Source organism: Fukomys damarensis, unplaced genomic scaffold (genome assembly GCF_012274545.1).
Source record: "Fukomys damarensis isolate Sample0158 unplaced genomic scaffold, DMR_v1.0_HiC HiC_scaffold_11, whole genome shotgun sequence".
NCBI classification, from domain to species: domain Eukaryota; kingdom Metazoa; phylum Chordata; class Mammalia; order Rodentia; family Bathyergidae; genus Fukomys; species Fukomys damarensis.
In genome coordinates, this window is record NW_022900923.1 from 40,142,831 (window position 1) to 40,160,551 (window position 17,721).

General features: G+C 52.9%; 1 protein-coding gene across 4 annotated transcripts in view; it reads right to left on the reverse strand.

The window, feature by feature from the left end:
- Positions 1-17,721, reverse strand: part of Cacna1s (calcium voltage-gated channel subunit alpha1 S) — a 61,532-nt gene that overhangs the window by 28,754 nt on the left and 15,057 nt on the right. For 3 of the 4 annotated variants that reach the window (XM_010645118.2, XM_033762150.1, XM_033762151.1), the window contains 12 exons: positions 16,990-17,129; positions 15,286-15,428; positions 15,006-15,158; positions 12,903-13,108; positions 11,351-11,454; positions 9,933-10,078; positions 9,438-9,519; positions 8,094-8,254; positions 4,051-4,276; positions 2,975-3,182; positions 1,874-1,994; positions 1,018-1,132 (listed from right to left, as the gene is read on the reverse strand). In XM_010645118.2, the coding sequence (XP_010643420.1) occupies positions 1,018-1,132; positions 1,874-1,994; positions 2,975-3,182; positions 4,051-4,276; positions 8,094-8,254; positions 9,438-9,519; positions 9,933-10,078; positions 11,351-11,454; positions 12,903-13,108; positions 15,006-15,158; positions 15,286-15,428; positions 16,990-17,129 (1,805 nt within the window). The remainder of the gene's footprint in view (positions 1-1,017; positions 1,133-1,873; positions 1,995-2,974; positions 3,183-4,050; positions 4,277-8,093; positions 8,255-9,437; positions 9,520-9,932; positions 10,079-11,350; positions 11,455-12,902; positions 13,109-15,005; positions 15,159-15,285; positions 15,429-16,989; positions 17,130-17,721) is intronic. The other variant, XM_033762152.1, reaches the window with a different exon arrangement.

Genomic DNA, 17,721 nt, shown 5'->3' on the forward strand with positions numbered 1-17,721 from the left:
AAAACCAAATGAGGAAGTTCTCAGGGGTCCACTCAGCCTGACAACCCCCTCAGGAGGAGCCCATGCCAGTGTCCAGGGGCTCTGAGCAGGAAGAAGCCCTGGCCACCAACTGGGAAGGCAGTGGCTTGGGCAAGTCCTTCTCTGTGTTGAGAGGGAACAAAGCACAGCCCAGGCTTGAGGCTTGCTGCTCATCAGTATTCAGTCTGTGGATAGGGAATGGGCAGAAGGTGTCTTTGTACTCGGTTCCTAAAGAATTCACAGTGTGGAAGCATGTTTTGCTCAAGATGGTTCTAACTCTTTGGAAATGCTTGAACTCCACTGCTGGTCTCTCTCTTCCTTCACAAAAGTGCAGGTTTCATTCCCACCTGCAGGGACACCTGGAGAAGCAGGCCTCTGCTGGAAGCCAGCAACTTCAAGTGCAGTCCTCTGATGAAAAGCAGCACCGGCCCCAACAGTGACCACATTAGAAATGCAGAACCTTGGCCCTCCCCACCTGGTTTAGACCAGTAGAAATAGAATTTGCATTTTAACAAGATCTCCATGTGGTTTGTTTGCAGTTTCAGTCCAGAAACACTTTCTGGAAAGCCAGTCCTGCTTCCATTCACAGAGGAAGGTCCTAGGCTTCAGAGTGGCAGGACAGATGGAAGATGGAGTGACTGGCAAAGGACCTGATTAGGAGGCCAAGCCCCACTTCACAGAGGAGCACACTGACACGAAACCTTCTGAGCGTTTGACTCAGTAGCAGGGCTGGGAGGAGAAATCCCAGTAGTTCCCACCAGTGCGGCCTGATCCAACCTCCCAGGCTCTGCCATCACATCTCTGAGGCCTGTCTAGGAGGCCAGTCTGCTTTCACCTGCCCAAGGAGAACTCCGAGGCCTTCAGCAGGCCTCGACGTCTTGGTTGTAGAAGTCTTCTCTCTGAAGCAGGTGCCATGCGGCTCCAGGACCAGCCCAGAGCTAGTAGGCCACTGCCAGGCCCAGCACCCTGGCTCCCTCTCGCTGAGGAGGCAGCGCTCACCTGGACATCTTCCTACGCTTCCTCTCCTCTGCCTTGGCCTTCTGGGCAGAAGTCAGGCTCTCTGCCTCAGCCAGGTTGTCCACAGCAATGGCCAGGAAGACATTGAGCAGAATGTCTAGGAGAGTCCAGCTGAGGAGCCTTGGGTTGAAGGTGGGAGGAAGCCTTGGGCCAGGGGTCTCGCCTTGCCTGCACAGTGTGGGCCCTGGGTGTAGACTAGAATCCTTAGGGAAGTTCTGTATCCACAACCTGGCCTGAATCCATTCTTCCCTGGACTCCTCTCCAGAGACTGATCCCAGCTCCCACAGCAGGCTACAGGGCACACCAGTGAGGTACAACCTGAGCTCCATCAGGATTCCCGCTGCCCCCTTCCCTAGTATCAGATTCCACAGTGCAGACACCAGGACCCCTGAGGCACCAGCAGCATCTCATCTCTCTGGCCCCCTCTACCTCAACCCTCCATCTGTTCATCTTATCTCTGGCCTGGCCTGGCTCAACCTTCCTGGTTCTGGTGCTTAGAATGAACACCCCTGGCCACTGGTCCTGTTTCCTTCCTGCTTGCCTTTGAATCTGTGGATGAGGCTGCCCATAATCTCCACCACTCCTCAGCTAAGCCCTGTGCTTCCTCCACCTGCTCCAAGCTCACCAACCTGGCTGGGATTAATTCCCACCCCTGTAGGAATCACTCCTGTGGTTCTCAAACCTGCCTTCCCAGTATCCTGGCTTCCCACTCATAGCCTGGGCAATGCCCTCCAGCTAGAGGGGCCAGCTGCCTAACAAGTGGGCACCCTTGCCCCCGCCCTTAAGCCCCTCTCCACACTCCTCTCTAGTCCTTCTCTGCATCACCCCAAGAGGATACAGTTGCCACACACGAAAAGGATGATGAAATAAATGCACACAAGTACGCCTGGGTAGCTTGGCCCCCCATAGGCCATGATGCCATTGTACATCACGGAGGTCCAGTCTTCACCCGTCAGGACCTGCAGGGAGAGCAGAAGGGGGCAACAAGGATGGGAGCACAGACGGACCAAGAGCCTTTACCAGGGCCGCATCCAAGGCCTCTTGCAACTCTACCAGGTCTCCCAGGCCTCCCCCTTCTTCCTGCAGCACAAGTGACTGCCTCCTGCCCTCCTTGCTGCCCCTCTCACAGAGGTGAGAGGTGCTTACCAAGGTGCTTGAGGCCAAGGAGGTTGATCGTGGGGTCACCACATCCCCAACTCTGCCCCTAATCCACAGACTAAATGGACTGCACCCCAGCCCCTTCATCCCAGCCCCCAGAGAGTGTGAAATGCCAGGTCCCTGGAAAGGCACACCGCCTGATCGTGAATGGGTGAATGGAGGTAAGAGAGTGTGAAGCCATCCATAGGATCAGCTGATTGTCACCCACCACCCTTCTGGCTGCTACCACAGGGTGCTGCCACCACAGGGAAATCCAGGCTATGGCTGAGAGGGGCGTTCCTATGCGCTACACTAAGACAGCTCCTCAGGGGCCTCTCCCTGAGTCACAGCCAGCCTCCCTTGGGCAGCTTGCAGGGAAAAGGTGACAGAGCTGTGCCTCCAGAGTGGTTCTGGTGTCCCTGGGGCTTTCCCAGCCTTGGAGAGGGAGCAATCGGTTTGTCTGGCTTTGCCCTCAGGGACGCAAGCAGGGCACCTCTGCCTTCACAGCTGGCTCCAACTCCAGCCACTTATCAACTGCTGTTCTGCCTAGTGAGGGTCACCACCGTGCAGAGCACCGGGACCAGGACAAATCAGACTGGGCCCAACCCCAGCGGAGAGGACAGGCAGTGTGTGCGACAAGGTAAGAAGCGCAGGTGCTCGGGATGGGGTCCTGGAGAAGAACACTGAATTCAACCAGCAGATCAGAGAAGGTTTCCTGGGGAAGGCGATGCCGCCCTGGTCCTGAACAAACAGCAGAAACCAGCGAGCGCCCAGAAAGAGGCCGCACAGGTGGACGGCCTACCTGGAAGACGCTGATGAGGGCCTGGGGGAAGTTGTCAAAGTTGCTGCGCCGCACCTCCGTGTCCTCGAAGTCGTACCTGCCCCCGAAGAGCTGCATGCCCAGCAGGGCGAAGATGACGATGAACAGGAACAGCAGCAGCAGCAGGGAGGCGATGGAGCGGATGGAGTTGAGCAGGGAAGCCACCAGGTTGCTTAGAGACGTCCAGTACCTGAGGAAGAGGAGCGGCAGGATGCAGAGGAGGCAGTGCTTTCTCCTCCGTGTCCTGAGGGATGATAGGGGAGGAGGGGAAGGGCTGCTCGGGCCAGAGGGCCCCGGCCCACCATCCCCTTCCTGTCCGGTTCTAATCTCCCCAGTAGGCTGTGGCTTCACTCCCGGTCCCCAAATCAGCTGGAAACTCCCCAAGACAGGGACCAGTCCTCTCTTCTGCACCCCTGTGTGCCCAGCTCACCTCAGGGCTTGGCAAATACTTGCAAACGCTGCAGTCCCCTTCCCTGTGGCTTCAGGGACCTGGGGTTAACTGTGGATGGTATCAAATCCTGCCTATGCAGGGCAACGAGAGCAAGACCACATTCACATACATTTCATTAGGTATATTGTAGCTGTTCTTATTATTAGCTGCTGTTAATCTCTTACTGTGCCTAATTTATAAGCTTTATCATAGGTTTGCATGAATGCGGAAAGGCCTAGGATCTACTGGGCTCAGCACTATCTGTGGTTTCAAGCATTTACGGAGAGCCATACGTATTTCCTTGTCAATAAGGGGAATCACCATCAGTGAACTCAGCTCCTTTCCCTGCCACGCTGTGACCCCTCCTCTTACTCTTCCCTCCCCTCCTTCTTCCTTATTTGCTTGCCTCTGCCCTTCTCCCTCTTGCCTTCCTGCCCTTCCGCCCTCTCCCAGTTTCCTTTGCTCCCCTTCCTTTCTCTCCCGCCCCCCAGCCCTGGTATGGAGGATGCAAGAGAGAAGCAGAAAGGGGTTCAAAGGCCAGGAGTGATTTCCTGTCCCCAGAGGGAAGGGGAGGGAGAAGTCCTGGGCGAGGGCTGTGGGCGAACGTGCCTGGGTCCCCGGCACTCACTTGGTGACCTTGAAGATCCGCAGGAGACGGACGCAGCGCAGCACAGAGATGCCCAGGGGTGTCATGGCGCCCGACTCCACCAGCAGGATCTCCAGGATGCCGCTGCACACCACGAAGCAGTCGAAGCGGTTGAAGACGGACATGAAGTACTGGCGCAGGCCCAGCCCGTACATCTTCATCAGCATCTCGATGGTGAAGAGGGCCAGCAGCACCCGGTTGGCCACATCTGTGGGTTAGCAGCACGGACTCCACCAGTCTCCCTCCTCGTCCAACCTCTGAGCCTCAGCCTACCCTGCTCGGCTCCCCAAGGCATCATCCTATTTTTACCTTCAAAAGCCAGTAAAACCTGGAGACTCTGCCCATTGAAGGAAGCACCTAGATTTCTAGCGACACAGGCCAAACCGTATGTAAGAGCAAGAGAGTTTTAGAATGATAGTTACTAATTTTTGCTGTACTACAAAGCAGGCCCCAGGGGACTCTACCTTTAAGCTACATCCTCAACGCTTTTTAGTTTTATTTTTTTATGTTGAGACAGCATCTAGCTGTTTTGCCCAGGCTGGCCTCAAACTAGCTGTCCTCTTGCCTCAGCCTCCTGAGCAGTGGGATTATAGCAAGAGTTTTGTTCTTTTTAATCTCAGGCAAATTCATTAAGCTCCACCCTTCCCCCCTTTTATTACACACCTTCCTCTGACCTGCGAGAGAAGGGCCCTCCACTAGCAAAGCCAATCTGTCTTGTGACACTTCAGACTGTCTCCATCTCCAAAAGCTTTCACTTTATGCTTTCAGGTGGACCGTGGCAAGAGCGTGTAGAACGCCCAGGTCTCGCCATGCTCCCTACCTCTCCTGTCCTGGCTTCCTCCTCCCCATCCCAGCAAACTTCCTGGAGGAGGGGAATGCATGGCTCCTTCCATGTCACACCTTGCTCTGCCCCACTGGTCCTCCAACTTCTGTCCGTGTGGATTCACCTTTCCCCTTCCAACCTCACTCTCTCCAGGGACTTTTTCACCTCCGTGTTGCCAAACCCAATGGACATTTAGCCCTTATTGCCCGGCTCTCTCAGTGATCTGCCTCTTACTCTTTAAAACATCCCCTCTCTTCCTTTGGTGCCCATGACACCACATCACTTCGAATTTCCTCTGTTTCTCAAAGTGCTCTCTTCGGATGCATTCTTTAACTGGTTGCTGAACTTGAGCTATACACCGGAATATAAACTGTCCCCTTGAGAACTGCGGTATTCTAAAATCATACCTTCAACAGCATCCCAGCCAATGGCTCACAGATTTAATCCTTCTAGAGACTGGGGCCTCTCTGCTGAGCTCCAGACCCATTTTTCCACCTGTCTCCTGACATCTCCAATGGGATGTCTCAAAAGCACTTCAAACCCAATGGGCCAGTGGGTCGTGCCTATCCTTCTTCACCCACCAGAAGCTCTTGGTCCCTGACCTTCTTCCCTGTCTCAGCAGGTGGGACTCCCATTTTCACCTCCGACCTGTCTTGGCCGGTGGTGTTCCCACCTTCCCCACATGTGCTCGCTGATGATGAATGACAAGGAATTGGCACATTCGAGCCAATGAATGAATGAACAGATGGATGCACGGGTCCGATTGGTAGCTTTGTTTCCTGCATCTTTCCCATAGAGAAAAAACAGCCTTTCCTTTCCTTTCTTTCACAGATTTAATCCTTCTAGAGACTGGGGCCTCTCTGCTGAGCTCCAGACCCATTTTTCCACCTGTCTCCTGACATCTCCAATGGGATGTCTCAAAAGCACTTCAAACCCAATGGGCCAGTGGGTCGTGCCTATCCTTCTTCACCCACCAGAAGCTCTTGGTCCCTGACCTTCTTCCCTGTCTCAGCAGGTGGGACTCCCATTTTCACCTCCGACCTGTCTTGGCCGGTGGTGTTCCCACCTTCCCCACATGTGCTCGCTGATGATGAATGACAAGGAATTGGCACATTCGAGCCAATGAATGAATGAACAGATGGATGCACGGGTCCGATTGGTAGCTTTGTTTCCTGCATCTTTCCCATAGAGAAAAAACAGCCTTTCCTTTCCTTTCTTTCCTCCCTCCCTCCCCTCCCCTTTCCTTGCTTCTTTCCTTCCTTTTTTTTTTTTTCTTTCTCTTTTGCTAATGGGGATTGAATTCAGGACCTTTGCACTAAGTTACACTCTCAAAGCTCCTTTTTTGGGGTACCAGGGATTGAACTCAGGAACTTGTGCTTGCAAAGCAGGCGTGGTGCCACTGAGCTAAATCCCGGCCCTCTCAAACCTCTTTTTATTTTTTTATGTTGAGACGGGTTTTGCTAAATTGCTCAGGCTGGGCTTGAATTTGGCATCCTGCTTCAGCCTCCTCGAGTGCTAGGATTACAGGTGTGCACCACCATTCCCGGCTATTTCTTTTGTAAACTTTAATCTCTTTTATCACTTTAAGCAGAGCCTCTTTTGTGCTGTTCTATTATCTCAGGTTCCTGGGGTTCCTAGCTCTCCTCAGTTGGACCCAGTGACTCTTCCTCAGGGTGCCTCTGTTCCTTATTTGCTTTGCAATATTTTTTATTGTGATCCTATCATCAGGAAACAATTTTCCTTGCAGGGATTCTATATGCCTTGGCTTGAGAAGCATCCTGAAAAAATATTTGTATTGTCTTCTCTTGAGCACCCTAGGGATCTCACTTGCTTGTGACTTATATTTTATACTTCTAACTTCATTCACAATCCTTGTTCTGTGAAACATGATACAGATTGGACCCCATACCTACACAGAGCACAGATTAGAGTTTAATGTTTCACTTGAGACAATTTTTCTTCTTCTAAGGGCCTAGCTCCTTACCTGGCCTGGTGTGCAGTAAGATTTTCACTTCCCTCACCTGGGGCACCATTTGCAGGCCCCTAGGTCCTGCCCCTGTACAGGCAGTGAGGGTTTAGGTCTAGGTCTGAAACATCTTGGATGTCAGATCATGAGCTCACTGCGGTAGCCTTGGGTCACTGCTTGCTTTTTGCTACCTAGAAGCTTCCCTGTGGCTCGACACTGTTATTAGAATGGACATAGCATTGTCAGGTGATCGCAGTGAGCAGGACCCTCGGTTTGTCTGCCGCGTTGTCGGATGGGCCCTCTCTCACCTTACTCTGTCACAGTCCAGTGTTCTGCACACAGACCACAGTGACATCTCCGCCGGTTCACTCTGGATCAGAGTCTCAAGTCTGATCACACCGTATTCCTGCTTGAAGTTCCCTGGCTTCCTTTGGCCCAAAGGCCAAACTCCTAACACCTTAGCACAGCATGTAACGCCTCCTATGGGCAAACACATGCCACGCCATTCTCGGTCCACGAGAGACTGTGACTTCCCCCAGTTTGCTGCTTCCCAGAATGTTTCGCATCTTTGCACACAGTTCCTCCTGCAGGAACCTCCACCAACCTATGCCACTCGGAACTTGGCTATTGCGCCTTTCAGGTCTTGGAGCGCCAACATCTCCTTTGTGACCCTTGTCTTGCTACACCTCTATAGCTGTTCTCCCCAGATAGACTTCAAACTATTAACACCTGTCTTCCCCTCTGACGAAGTACATCTCCTTCAGGCCACAAGCAGCAGAATCTGCTCTCTCTGTACCCTGAGCTCTCGTTCCATGCCTTACACACAGTATGCAGTCAATAAGTAGCTTGTGAAAGATTGCTGTTTCTGTAGTAGAATTTGAACTCGGATGCTGGCCACTCTGAGTCACCGGTAATCATATGTGCCATGGTCTTCACTGAAATAAGCTGCCCATATCCCTTGGCGAGAGCCTGATAATTGCCCCAATGCATCGTTGTCACTGCCCCGCTGGGTGACAACGTGAAGAGGAAAGCTGTGCGTGTCACTTTGCCTTTGCAGTCTCTATCTTCCTATTGTAAAAGGAGAGGTTGAACCATATGACCCAGCACCGACAGGCCATAGCTGCTCGAAAACAACATCAAAATCAAATGTGCCTCTTCAGCTAACTGTGCGGCTCCCGCGGTAGTTTTTGGCACCGAGCCCTAGGCGCCGTCTCCCTGCCTTTCCCTCCGACTCACCTTGTAAATGGGTCAACCAGAGGGGCTGGCTGTGGTGCTCGGAGGCGATGGACAGGGTGTTGAGGGCGACGATCAGGATCACCAGCCAGTAGAAGACCTTGGACTTCACCACGTCGTGGCATTTCCGGCGGAAGACGCGGTTCCACTGCCGCCAGTGCCGGCTGAGTGGGAGACGGGAGATGCGGGCCGAGCACTGCTGCGCGGAGCCCAAGGTCTGCAGTCCCCTTGAGCCCTGCGCCTGCCGGGCCTGTCCGCACATTCAGATTTCAATGAAAACAACACCGAGGTGCGCATTTTGCCCGTGATAAGGGAACTCTTAGATTAATAACGTTTCCGGAAGGTGTCAGGAAAGGGGTGGGGCCAAGGCACTGCCCTCACCAGCACAGCATTTAGGTGAGCAATCCGGCAGATCTTACCAAAGTTTAATATCTATCTGCCCTTTACCCAGAAATTCCATTTCTATAAATCTGCCGAGTGGAAGTGGTCACAGTTTTGCACAACGGCTCTCTCCAGCATCGCATGCTTTGCCCCAAACAGGAAAGATTAAGCACATTCTGATGTATGTGTACTGTGGAATATTTTATATTAGAAGATGTACCACAAAGATGTGTATGTTTATAGATAGTCTATGTGCACACACAGGTGTGAAAATTGTCCTCAGTAGGTAATTGTAAGTAAAAATGTCATGAGATTATATCACATTCATTTATCCAACAAATACTTGTCAATACCTCCTATGTGTTGGGCGCTGTTCAAATCTCTATAGTTAACATAAATAGCCCCATTACGCAAACAAAAACAAAAACTCCTGGGGTGTGGGTGTGTGTAAGAGAGGGATGAAAGCACAGAAAAGATCTTAGAGGGACATATATGCAACTGTTACTATGGTTACTCCTCTTTGAAGGGCACCAAAGACCTTCGTCTTTTCTTTGATGTATTTCTCTGCTGTTTGATCCTTCAAAAGCCATAATTACGTATGAACTCGTGAAAGGACACAGTCTGCCAGCCTCGCCTTAAGGCAAAGACGAGACAATGCGGAGTGTCCCCTTGTCTCCAGACTCTGCGGCTAGGCAGTCACCCCTCCCATACCCACACGTTTCTCCTTCCAACACAAGTTCCCTCCCCAGCCCCAGCCCAGCCCTTGCTGGATGCCCCTAAGGTCTCTCCCTTGCTTCCCTTTGAGGGGTATAAATAGGTCATAGCTCAGGTCCCTCTGTGACCACACATCCCCTGACGTCTGGTCCCCACAAAGTCCTCAGAGTAAGGACTGGCCTGCTTCTTTCCCAAGGGCTTGGAAAGTGTCCTGAGGGAAAGGTGCACCTCAGTGGGATGGCAGATACTCACATGAACTGGATGATCTTGTTCAGGCCCTCTATCTCATACAGGCTCTCGGTGTCAGAGCCTCCTTCATCCAAAGACAGCTTCCCTGGGGACAGGGCAGATGTACATAGAGTCAGCCAGACCTCAGGGCTGGGCACACCTGAGTTGGTCACCCCTGCAAAGGACACCAGTGACAGTGATCCCTAACAGAGCCTGGGTCCTTCTGTGCTTTCCTGAGAACCAGCTTCCCAAGGGCTGGTGAGCCTACATCTTCAGGGCTGGGCCACTGTGTGTCAGCCGCATGGAGCTTTGGGAGGAGCTTGGCTCACCTGGATCCTGACATCTGGAGGTGCACAGTTTTAAGCAAGCCATTGTTCTCTAAGGGTAAATGTTACACCTTCTCAAAGGGCTGCCAGGCCTCTGGGAGGATTAAATTGGGGTTGTACTCTCTATGGAGCCAAATGCAAGGTGCAGCTCGGCAGTGGCGGGTGTCTGCTGACCAGAGCCTCAGGCACAAACCTTCTCTCAGGTCCTCCACATCCATGACCTCGCCCTGTGTGATCCAGCTCATGTAGCCCCGGAGGTCCTCCTCCAGCTGCTGCTTCTCCCGGAGCTTTTGGAAGGTTCCCCTGGACTTGGCCTTCTCCCTCTCCTTGGTGAATTCCCTGAAATGGGACAGGGAAACCAGAAAGAGGAAAGAGGGGCAGGGTAGAAGTGAGCTTCCTGAGGACAAGGAGGGCACATTTTGTGGCTTGATGTGCCCCCTCCTAGCCCCAGTATGACCTGGGGTCCAGATGCCCCTCTCCCTCCCTTTCAACCATGTCCACCCTTCAACACACACTGGGGACTTCTCTTGCCCTCTCATTTCTTTCCCCTCATCCACTGTCTTTTCTCCTATCGTGCCTTGCCCTATCAGCAGTGGATCCTCAAAGATACTGTACTGCTTGGCCTTAGGCAGAACTTCTGGGCCTAGAAGCCAGGCAGCAGCAGCAGCAGCAAGAAAGGACCCTGGGCTGGTGGGGATCCTCCTGGCCAACAGAGGGCGTCCTTGGGCCACTGGGCAGAGCAAAGTGTGCAGAGGGGAGACAATAGCACAGTCATGGGCTCTGAGGTGGACCCAGGGGCAGGAGAGGCTGCTCATAAGGCAGTCACCTTGGTAGACACTGCTAGTATCACTGTGGTTTGTCACCTATGTTCATTAATAAAGGAAACGCTAGATTTCCATGAAGAGTAATAAGAAATAAAGATAAGTTTTTTCTTAACCAAATGAACACCTCCTGAATTGTCTCCAGACTGCCTGGGGTGAGCTGATGCCCACAGGGAAGGGAGTGGATAGCCATTGCTAGTCTTCACCACGGCTGGGTGGGACCACAGTAGGGCTGGCCCAGAGAGAACAGCACTCATCCGTGCTGCCTGTTGGTCCTTAGTGCTTTTTATGTACTGCAGCCTGTTCTGAGTCCTTCATGTGTGTCAACTTTTAACCCTCACAATGAGCCTAATGGAATGAGCCATGAAATTATTTCTATTTGACAGATATGGATACTGAGGTACAGAGAGGTTAGGAAACCAGAAAAGCAAGCAGGAGTGTGAGGATTTAAATGGGCAGCCCAGTTCCAGAGTCTGCATGCTCAAGCAGAGGTTCTGCAGTGGACACCAGCTTAGGAGCATTTGGGGACAGGGGACAGGGGTCTCTGGAGCTTCACTCCGGACAGAAGGGAGAATGGAAGAAGGTGTGAAGAGAAGGGAGGAAAATCAAAACGCGAAGGGTCAGGCCTGCATCTTCTTGTCATTTTCTAGCTAATGTGGATGAAGTGCCATTGGCCCAGCGGGGAAAAAGGGGGCCCAGGGAAGAGCTGGGGCCCTAACCCATACCTGTCTTCCCCGCCTGCTCCTCCCTCCTGGACCCCTCTTCCTTGCAGTTGCCTCTGAGTCCTTACCCACTCAGGACGCCCAGCACCAGGTTGAGAATGAAGAAGGATCCCAGCAGAATGAGAGTGACAAAATAGATCCAGGGCCACTCCTTCCCGATGGCGTCATTGACCTGGTGCAGGCAAAAGTGTGAGTTCCATGCTTGGACTGAGGGCTCAGTTCATTTCCCCCAGTCTGTTCACTTGACTCTACTCGACCTTGGGGACCAGGAGAGAGGCCAGAGACTGCAGTTGCCCAGGGACTGGGATTGGGCTTCGAGGGCCTTCCAAAGCTGGAGGTCAACCTGGCCTGGGCTGGAATTGTTCCCATCAGCCAAGGGCATCTCCATCTGCCTCTTGGACTAGACTCTGTGGACACTTCTGCCTGATTCTCTGCAGACAAGATCTGCCAAAATGAAAAACCCCTGTGACTCTAGACAAATTGCCTAATGTGTCTGAGCACTGCTCCATCTGTCTAATGAGAATAATGATATCTGCTCTCTCCTCACAGGCTTGTAACAGAGGTGAAATAACACGTGTGACACTCCTATGACATGTTTAATCATTTGCTTCCCTAATATGAGGTTATGAGAGATATTCATCTGAAGTCTTTATATTTGCAAAGCATTTGACAGCTTTACAATTTCCCCCCATAGGCAGTGCCATGTTCTGATTCAGAGTTCTGGGTTGAAACCAGCTAGAATTCAATTCTTTTTGTGGGGAGGAGGTATAGGGGATTAACTCAAGACCTTGCACTTGCAAGGCAGGCGCAGTGCCTTAGACTTAAATCCCTGGCCTTAGAGTTCAACTCTTGGCTCTATTTGCCACTGGGTTCAAAGCTGTGGGCAAGTTATTTAACATTCCTGAGCCTCATTTTTCTTACCCATTGTTAGAGAATTAAATAAGAAATATAACCTATCCAGGACCCGGGATTTAGCTCAGTGGTTCTGCCGCCTGTCTCGCAAGCACAAGGACCCAAGGTCTTTGATCCCTGTCTGTTAATAAACACCAAATAAATAACACATATCCCTCAACAAGAAACTCTTCTAGAGAGTTGAGTATGGGCCGAGCCCTGTTGGAACTCAGTGAATCTGCCCTCTCCCTCTGCGATGCGGTCGGTATTACTCTCCTTATGCTATAGATGAGGAGACTGGTGTACATGAACATTTACGGGGGAATCAGCACTGCTGAATGGCCTTTCATCCCTCAAGTGTCTGAGTCGCAGGTAATCAGAGTCACACACAGGATTAGGGACAAGTTAGAGGCTGAGACCAAAACCCATGGAGCGCTCGCTTGGGCAGCACATATACAAAACCGGAACGAAACAGAGATTAGCACGGCCCCTGAGTAAGGGCGACACACACATTTGTGGAAACCATGAGCTCCCGGGTCGCCTTCCTGGCCCTGTCTTGGGTCCTACACACACAGGCTGTGCCATGGGAACTGTACCTGATGATACTGAGATAACACTCACTGACCCGGAAGCCGTGCACCCCAGAGAGGGCAAGGAGGAGCAGGGCCTCCAGCCCCCCAACCCCCTGCCCACTCCCCAGCAAACCTCTGCAGGCCCGGCCCAACCCACCCAGTACAGGACGTCGGTCCAGCCCTCCATGGTGATGCACTGGTACACGGTGAGCATGGAGAAGCCGAAGTTGTCGAAGTGGGTGATGCCATGGTTGGGCCCCGGCCAGCCGCCCCTGCACTCGCTGCCGTTGATGGTACATGGGCGCCCTGAGCCCGTCCTGGCACAGGGCGACGGCTGCTCGTTCTCCACTGTGGCCAGGATATCTGCAGGCAGAAGGTGGAGCCGGCATCAGACCACGTTTCTAGATAGCCAAAGATGGAAGGAAAGGTGCTCAGCCGCAGTTTCACAAAAGGAGCAGTAGGTCACAGACACACTGGTGACAGTGGGAAAGACTGCTTCCCTCACAGCAGCTGGTGATTGTTAGATGCAGAGGGAGCCTGGGGCCTAGGCCCTGTAGTGAGTGGATAGCTAGCACGGCAGCAATTATGTCTTAGGCCCCAGGGCCTCGCTGGCTCGGATGAACTGTCCTACTAAGTGCGACCTGTGAACTTGGAGGGATAGGAGATTCACCTTTGAGCTCACCAAGCTTTAAAAAGGTGGCAGTGGCTGGACTGCAGTGGGCAGGGTCAGGAGGCTCGTGTGCTTGGACAGCGAGCTCTGTCTGGGGCTGAAAGGCAGTCACCTGAACCGCACAGCACGGGCTGCACTGTGCAAGACACAAGGTCTGTGGAGCAGGGCTCTAGACTAGAGGGAGCTGCCTGCGGGCCTTGGTCTGGACGCCACCTCATTTTCCTGGATGGTGCTTTTAGTGCCACCCAAATCCCACAACTTCGAAGACGGCTGGATCTACCTTCATTGGAGGACATTTACCGTCTCCCTCTGTGTTCAGACATAGGTTGCTCACCAGCTGCAGTGCCCGCCTTTCTGTGTTTACCACATGGGCTCAGTGCTCTGAGGGTGGGGTGGGGTGGGGGCCCTCATCACCACCCCTGGCCCGGAGAAGTCAGCAGCTCCAATCTGAGAAGGGCTTTCCGGTACCGTGGCCTGAGATTTTCCAGGTCCTCTTGAGATCACGGTGAGACCTCCACAATGGACCGGAAGTGTGGAGAGAAGGTCCCTTCCTAGCTGGACGACGGTGCTGGCTGCGGGATGCAAACTGCTATGGGGGTGGGAAGAGGTCGAACGGGGAGGCTAAGAAGCCCCCAACTAAAAGCTTTATCAGTGTTCAGCCTTCCAGTCGGTTTGACCTGCCCACTCAATGTCCCTGCCTGCCAGTGGGGAAAAGGAGGCCAGCAGCATCTCAGGAGGTCAAGGTATGTGTGCTGGTGGGCTCAGTCCCTCTGGGGGAGGCTTGTCCTTGAGAAGGGCACCTCTTTCTTATGCCACATTCAATTCCCTGCAGACCTCAGAAGCAGATGTGCAATCCCGTGGATTTTATCAAGCCAGGCACTCAAGGGATTTGCAAAAGATGCAAAACAGTGCCACCCTTCTCACTATTTTAGGTTTTGGGAAGATATAGTTCTTCATAAAAATACATTATTCGTAGTTCTCATGTCATGGGCTTATTACCATTCCTTAAAAATGAGTTAGTAAGCCAGATGGGGTGACAAAAGTCTGTAATTTCAACTATTAGGAAGGCTGAGGCAGGAGCATCACAAGTTTGAGGCCAGGCTGGGCAACTTACAGACCCTCACAACTATAATTTAAAAAGGGCTGGGGAGGTGGCTCAGCAGCAAAGTTTTGTAGGAGGCCCTGGTAATCCTTGGTAATGCAATAATAAATAAATAAAAATAAGATAACATCCTGCTATCTGTCTGTTTTCCTTTCTGATACCATGAATATTAATAGAGCAATCTGGATGCACCAAAGCTTTTTGGGGTCTTAGTACTTCGTACGAGAGTAAAGGGACCCTGAAGCCAACATTCTGAGACCTGCTGGTTCAGCCTTTCCCTCGGGTCTATCTGAGCCTCAGTGAGGGCTGCTACTGTCCACTCAACAAATGCCCCCCTGGCCCTCGGGCGCTCTCCTGAGCTGTCCTTCCGCCAACAATGGCACGTCCTGCGAAGCCCATCTGCACAGCCGGCAGGGGTGGGAGGCTGCGACCTGGCCAGGCTTCTCCTCTAGTCTGGAGCCGACCCCACTCTACAGTCACAGGCTCACCAGTCCCGACGAAGTAGCAGGCCTTGTGCATCTTGCCCTTGAAGAGCTCCAGCCCGATGATGGCATAGATGATGACCATGAAGAGGACGAGCAGGGCGATGTGGAACAGCGGGAGCACGGCCTTGAAGATGGAGTTGAGGACCACCTGCAGGCCTGCCGTGGAGGGGCACAGAGGGGTCACCTTCCCGCCTGGTCTCACGGCCCTCCCTCTCTCAATCCGGGGGGACTGGGGAACAGGCTGGGACAGAAGGGAGGAGTCAGCAGAGGCACCGCCACCCACTGGGCACCCCCGACACCAGCCGGAGGGGTCTGAGCACGCGGAAGGCTCTCAGGGCCTTGACGTCCAGGCCAGCTCCTTTGCTGCTCATGGGGGCCGTGTTGCTCTGGATGATGTTCACCTGCTCCAGACTCACGGTGAAGACCCTGGAGCAGAGAGGATGGGGAGAAGAGGGCCCAGGCAACAGATAAGCTGCTACGTGAGGGGAGATGGCAAACACAGTTCACCCTCTGCTAACCGATGATTTTGTCTCGCCTGTCTGGAGAATTTTACTAAAACAGTTTTGAGGCCAAGTTCAGACTACGAATGCCGCACTGTGATCCACTTGTGGCAACTATTCCAGACGCTATGGGGTCAGGGGCTCTGGGCCTGGGGCTGGGGCTGGGGCGGGCCCACACATGGCGGGGGAAGAACCCAGAGCAGTTCTTCCCTTCTCCTTGCACAGCACTTCTGCTGACCCTCTTTCCTGGTCTCCCCTGGCCGCCTCCTCTCTCAAGTCTCTCAGAGTTCCTTATCCTCTGACATCTGCCTCCATTTCTCCGAGTCCTTCTGACCCTGGAACCCCCCGGATACGCCTTGTGTGAAGCACTGTGTGACCTTGCTCTGAGTCTATTCTTCAGGATTTGTCTTGGCTTCCAACCAGGGCAGCTCACTAGGGCAGAGGCCGAGTCACAGAATTGTTCTGTTTTGCTTCTTGTGCTGAGGGCAGCCCTGGATAATCAGCAGATGTTTGACATAACAGTTACTCCATGGAAGGGCATCCTCGTGGTGAAGAGCCCAGCCCTGGGAGCAGAGACTGCCATAGCTGAATCCTAGCACTGCTGCCAGCTAACTGTGTGACCATGGGCAAGTTGCTTGACTTCTCTGTCCCTGAGCTTCCTTTTCCATAATGTAGAGAGAGCAGGAGGGTTGTTGGGAGAATTAGGTGAGATATTACGTGTATAGCACATTGCGAGTGTTCAGTGGTGGCAGCTACAGGGAATGAATGTTCCAGGCTGAACAAATTTCATATGTTATTATCCTAACCTCTACTACTTCAGAGTGTATTCATAGAGATCGGGTCTTTAAAGAGATGATTAAATTAATGAGGTCATCAGGGTAGGCCCTAATCCTGGGGCCCTTACAAGAGGAAATTTGGGCACACACAGACACACCAGGAATGCGTGTGTGTGTCAGAGTCAGGATGCAGGGAGAAGCTGGCCCTGCAAGCCAGGGAGCAGGGCTCAGCAGACACCAAACCTGCTCATACCCGGACCCCGAGAAAATAAATAAATAAAGCCCACGGTGAGTGGAGCCTGTTACAGCAGCCAGGGACACTAAGGCAGGCTGTTCAATGTCTGCTTTTGTGACTCTAAATGGCAGGTGCACAGCACAGGTGTGCGGAGCCAGTGAGCTGAGGACAAGGTCTGAGAAAGGTGAGCCCAGGAACCCACATCGTCTCTGCCACGTTGAAGGCACTGATCTACCTCGCTGGGACATCGGGGACCTGCCGGTCGGTAGGCAGCCAGAGGCAGCCCCCCCGCCACAGAGATGGCACCCAGGGAGGCCTCTAACAGAAGCTGGACTCTAAGGGAGGCCGCGCCCCTGCACGGGAGCGCAGTACTGGGGCTCCCTGCTCACTATGGGATACTGGTGTATGGGGAGAGGGAACCGAGTCCTCAGGGTGCGTCTGACTCCCAACCCCGCATCCCCCCAGCCAAGCCTCACCCCAGGAAGACAATGGTGAAGTCCAGCACATTCCAGCCACTGCGCAGGTAGGCGTCTTGGTGGAACAGAAAGCCATAGGCGATGATCTTCATGGCAGCTTCAATGGAGAAGACGATGAGGAAGAAATATTCCAGTTTCTCCTGCAGGAGCCAACGTGGTCAGCCTCTCCTGTGCACAGGCCCAGTGACCCCTGGCCCCATCTTGCTCTCTCTCCCGCCACACTGGGTTCCCTTGTCCCTCCGCACACCTGAGGCAGGTGTACTGTTCCCTTTTGCTGCTCCCCCGGCCAGGACCCCTCCTCCCAGAACCTCACTGCCATGTGTCCTCAGTTGTGGCTCCTCACTACCGACAGGTCTTTACTCAAAAGTCATCTCCTGCCCAGTGCATGCCCAGGCACTCGGGGGGATTGAGACAGAGGATCACAAGTTTGAGACCAGCCTAGGCAATGTACTGAGGCCCTATCTCAAAATAAAATAATAAAAGAAGGACTGGGGATGCAGCTCAGTTCTCCCTGGGTTCAGTCCCTAGTAAAAGAGCCACCTCTAATGTTTTGTGTTTTGCTTCCCAGCTTCATTTTGTCTTTTTATCACTCATCCATATATATTCTTTATGTTGTTGCTTTTAAGATGGGGTCTTGCTAGGGCTGGGGATTTAGTCCAGTGGTTCTGCCATCTGCCTGTCTGATCCAAGTTTGATCCCCGGTACAAAAAAAAAAAAAAAAAAAAAAAAAAA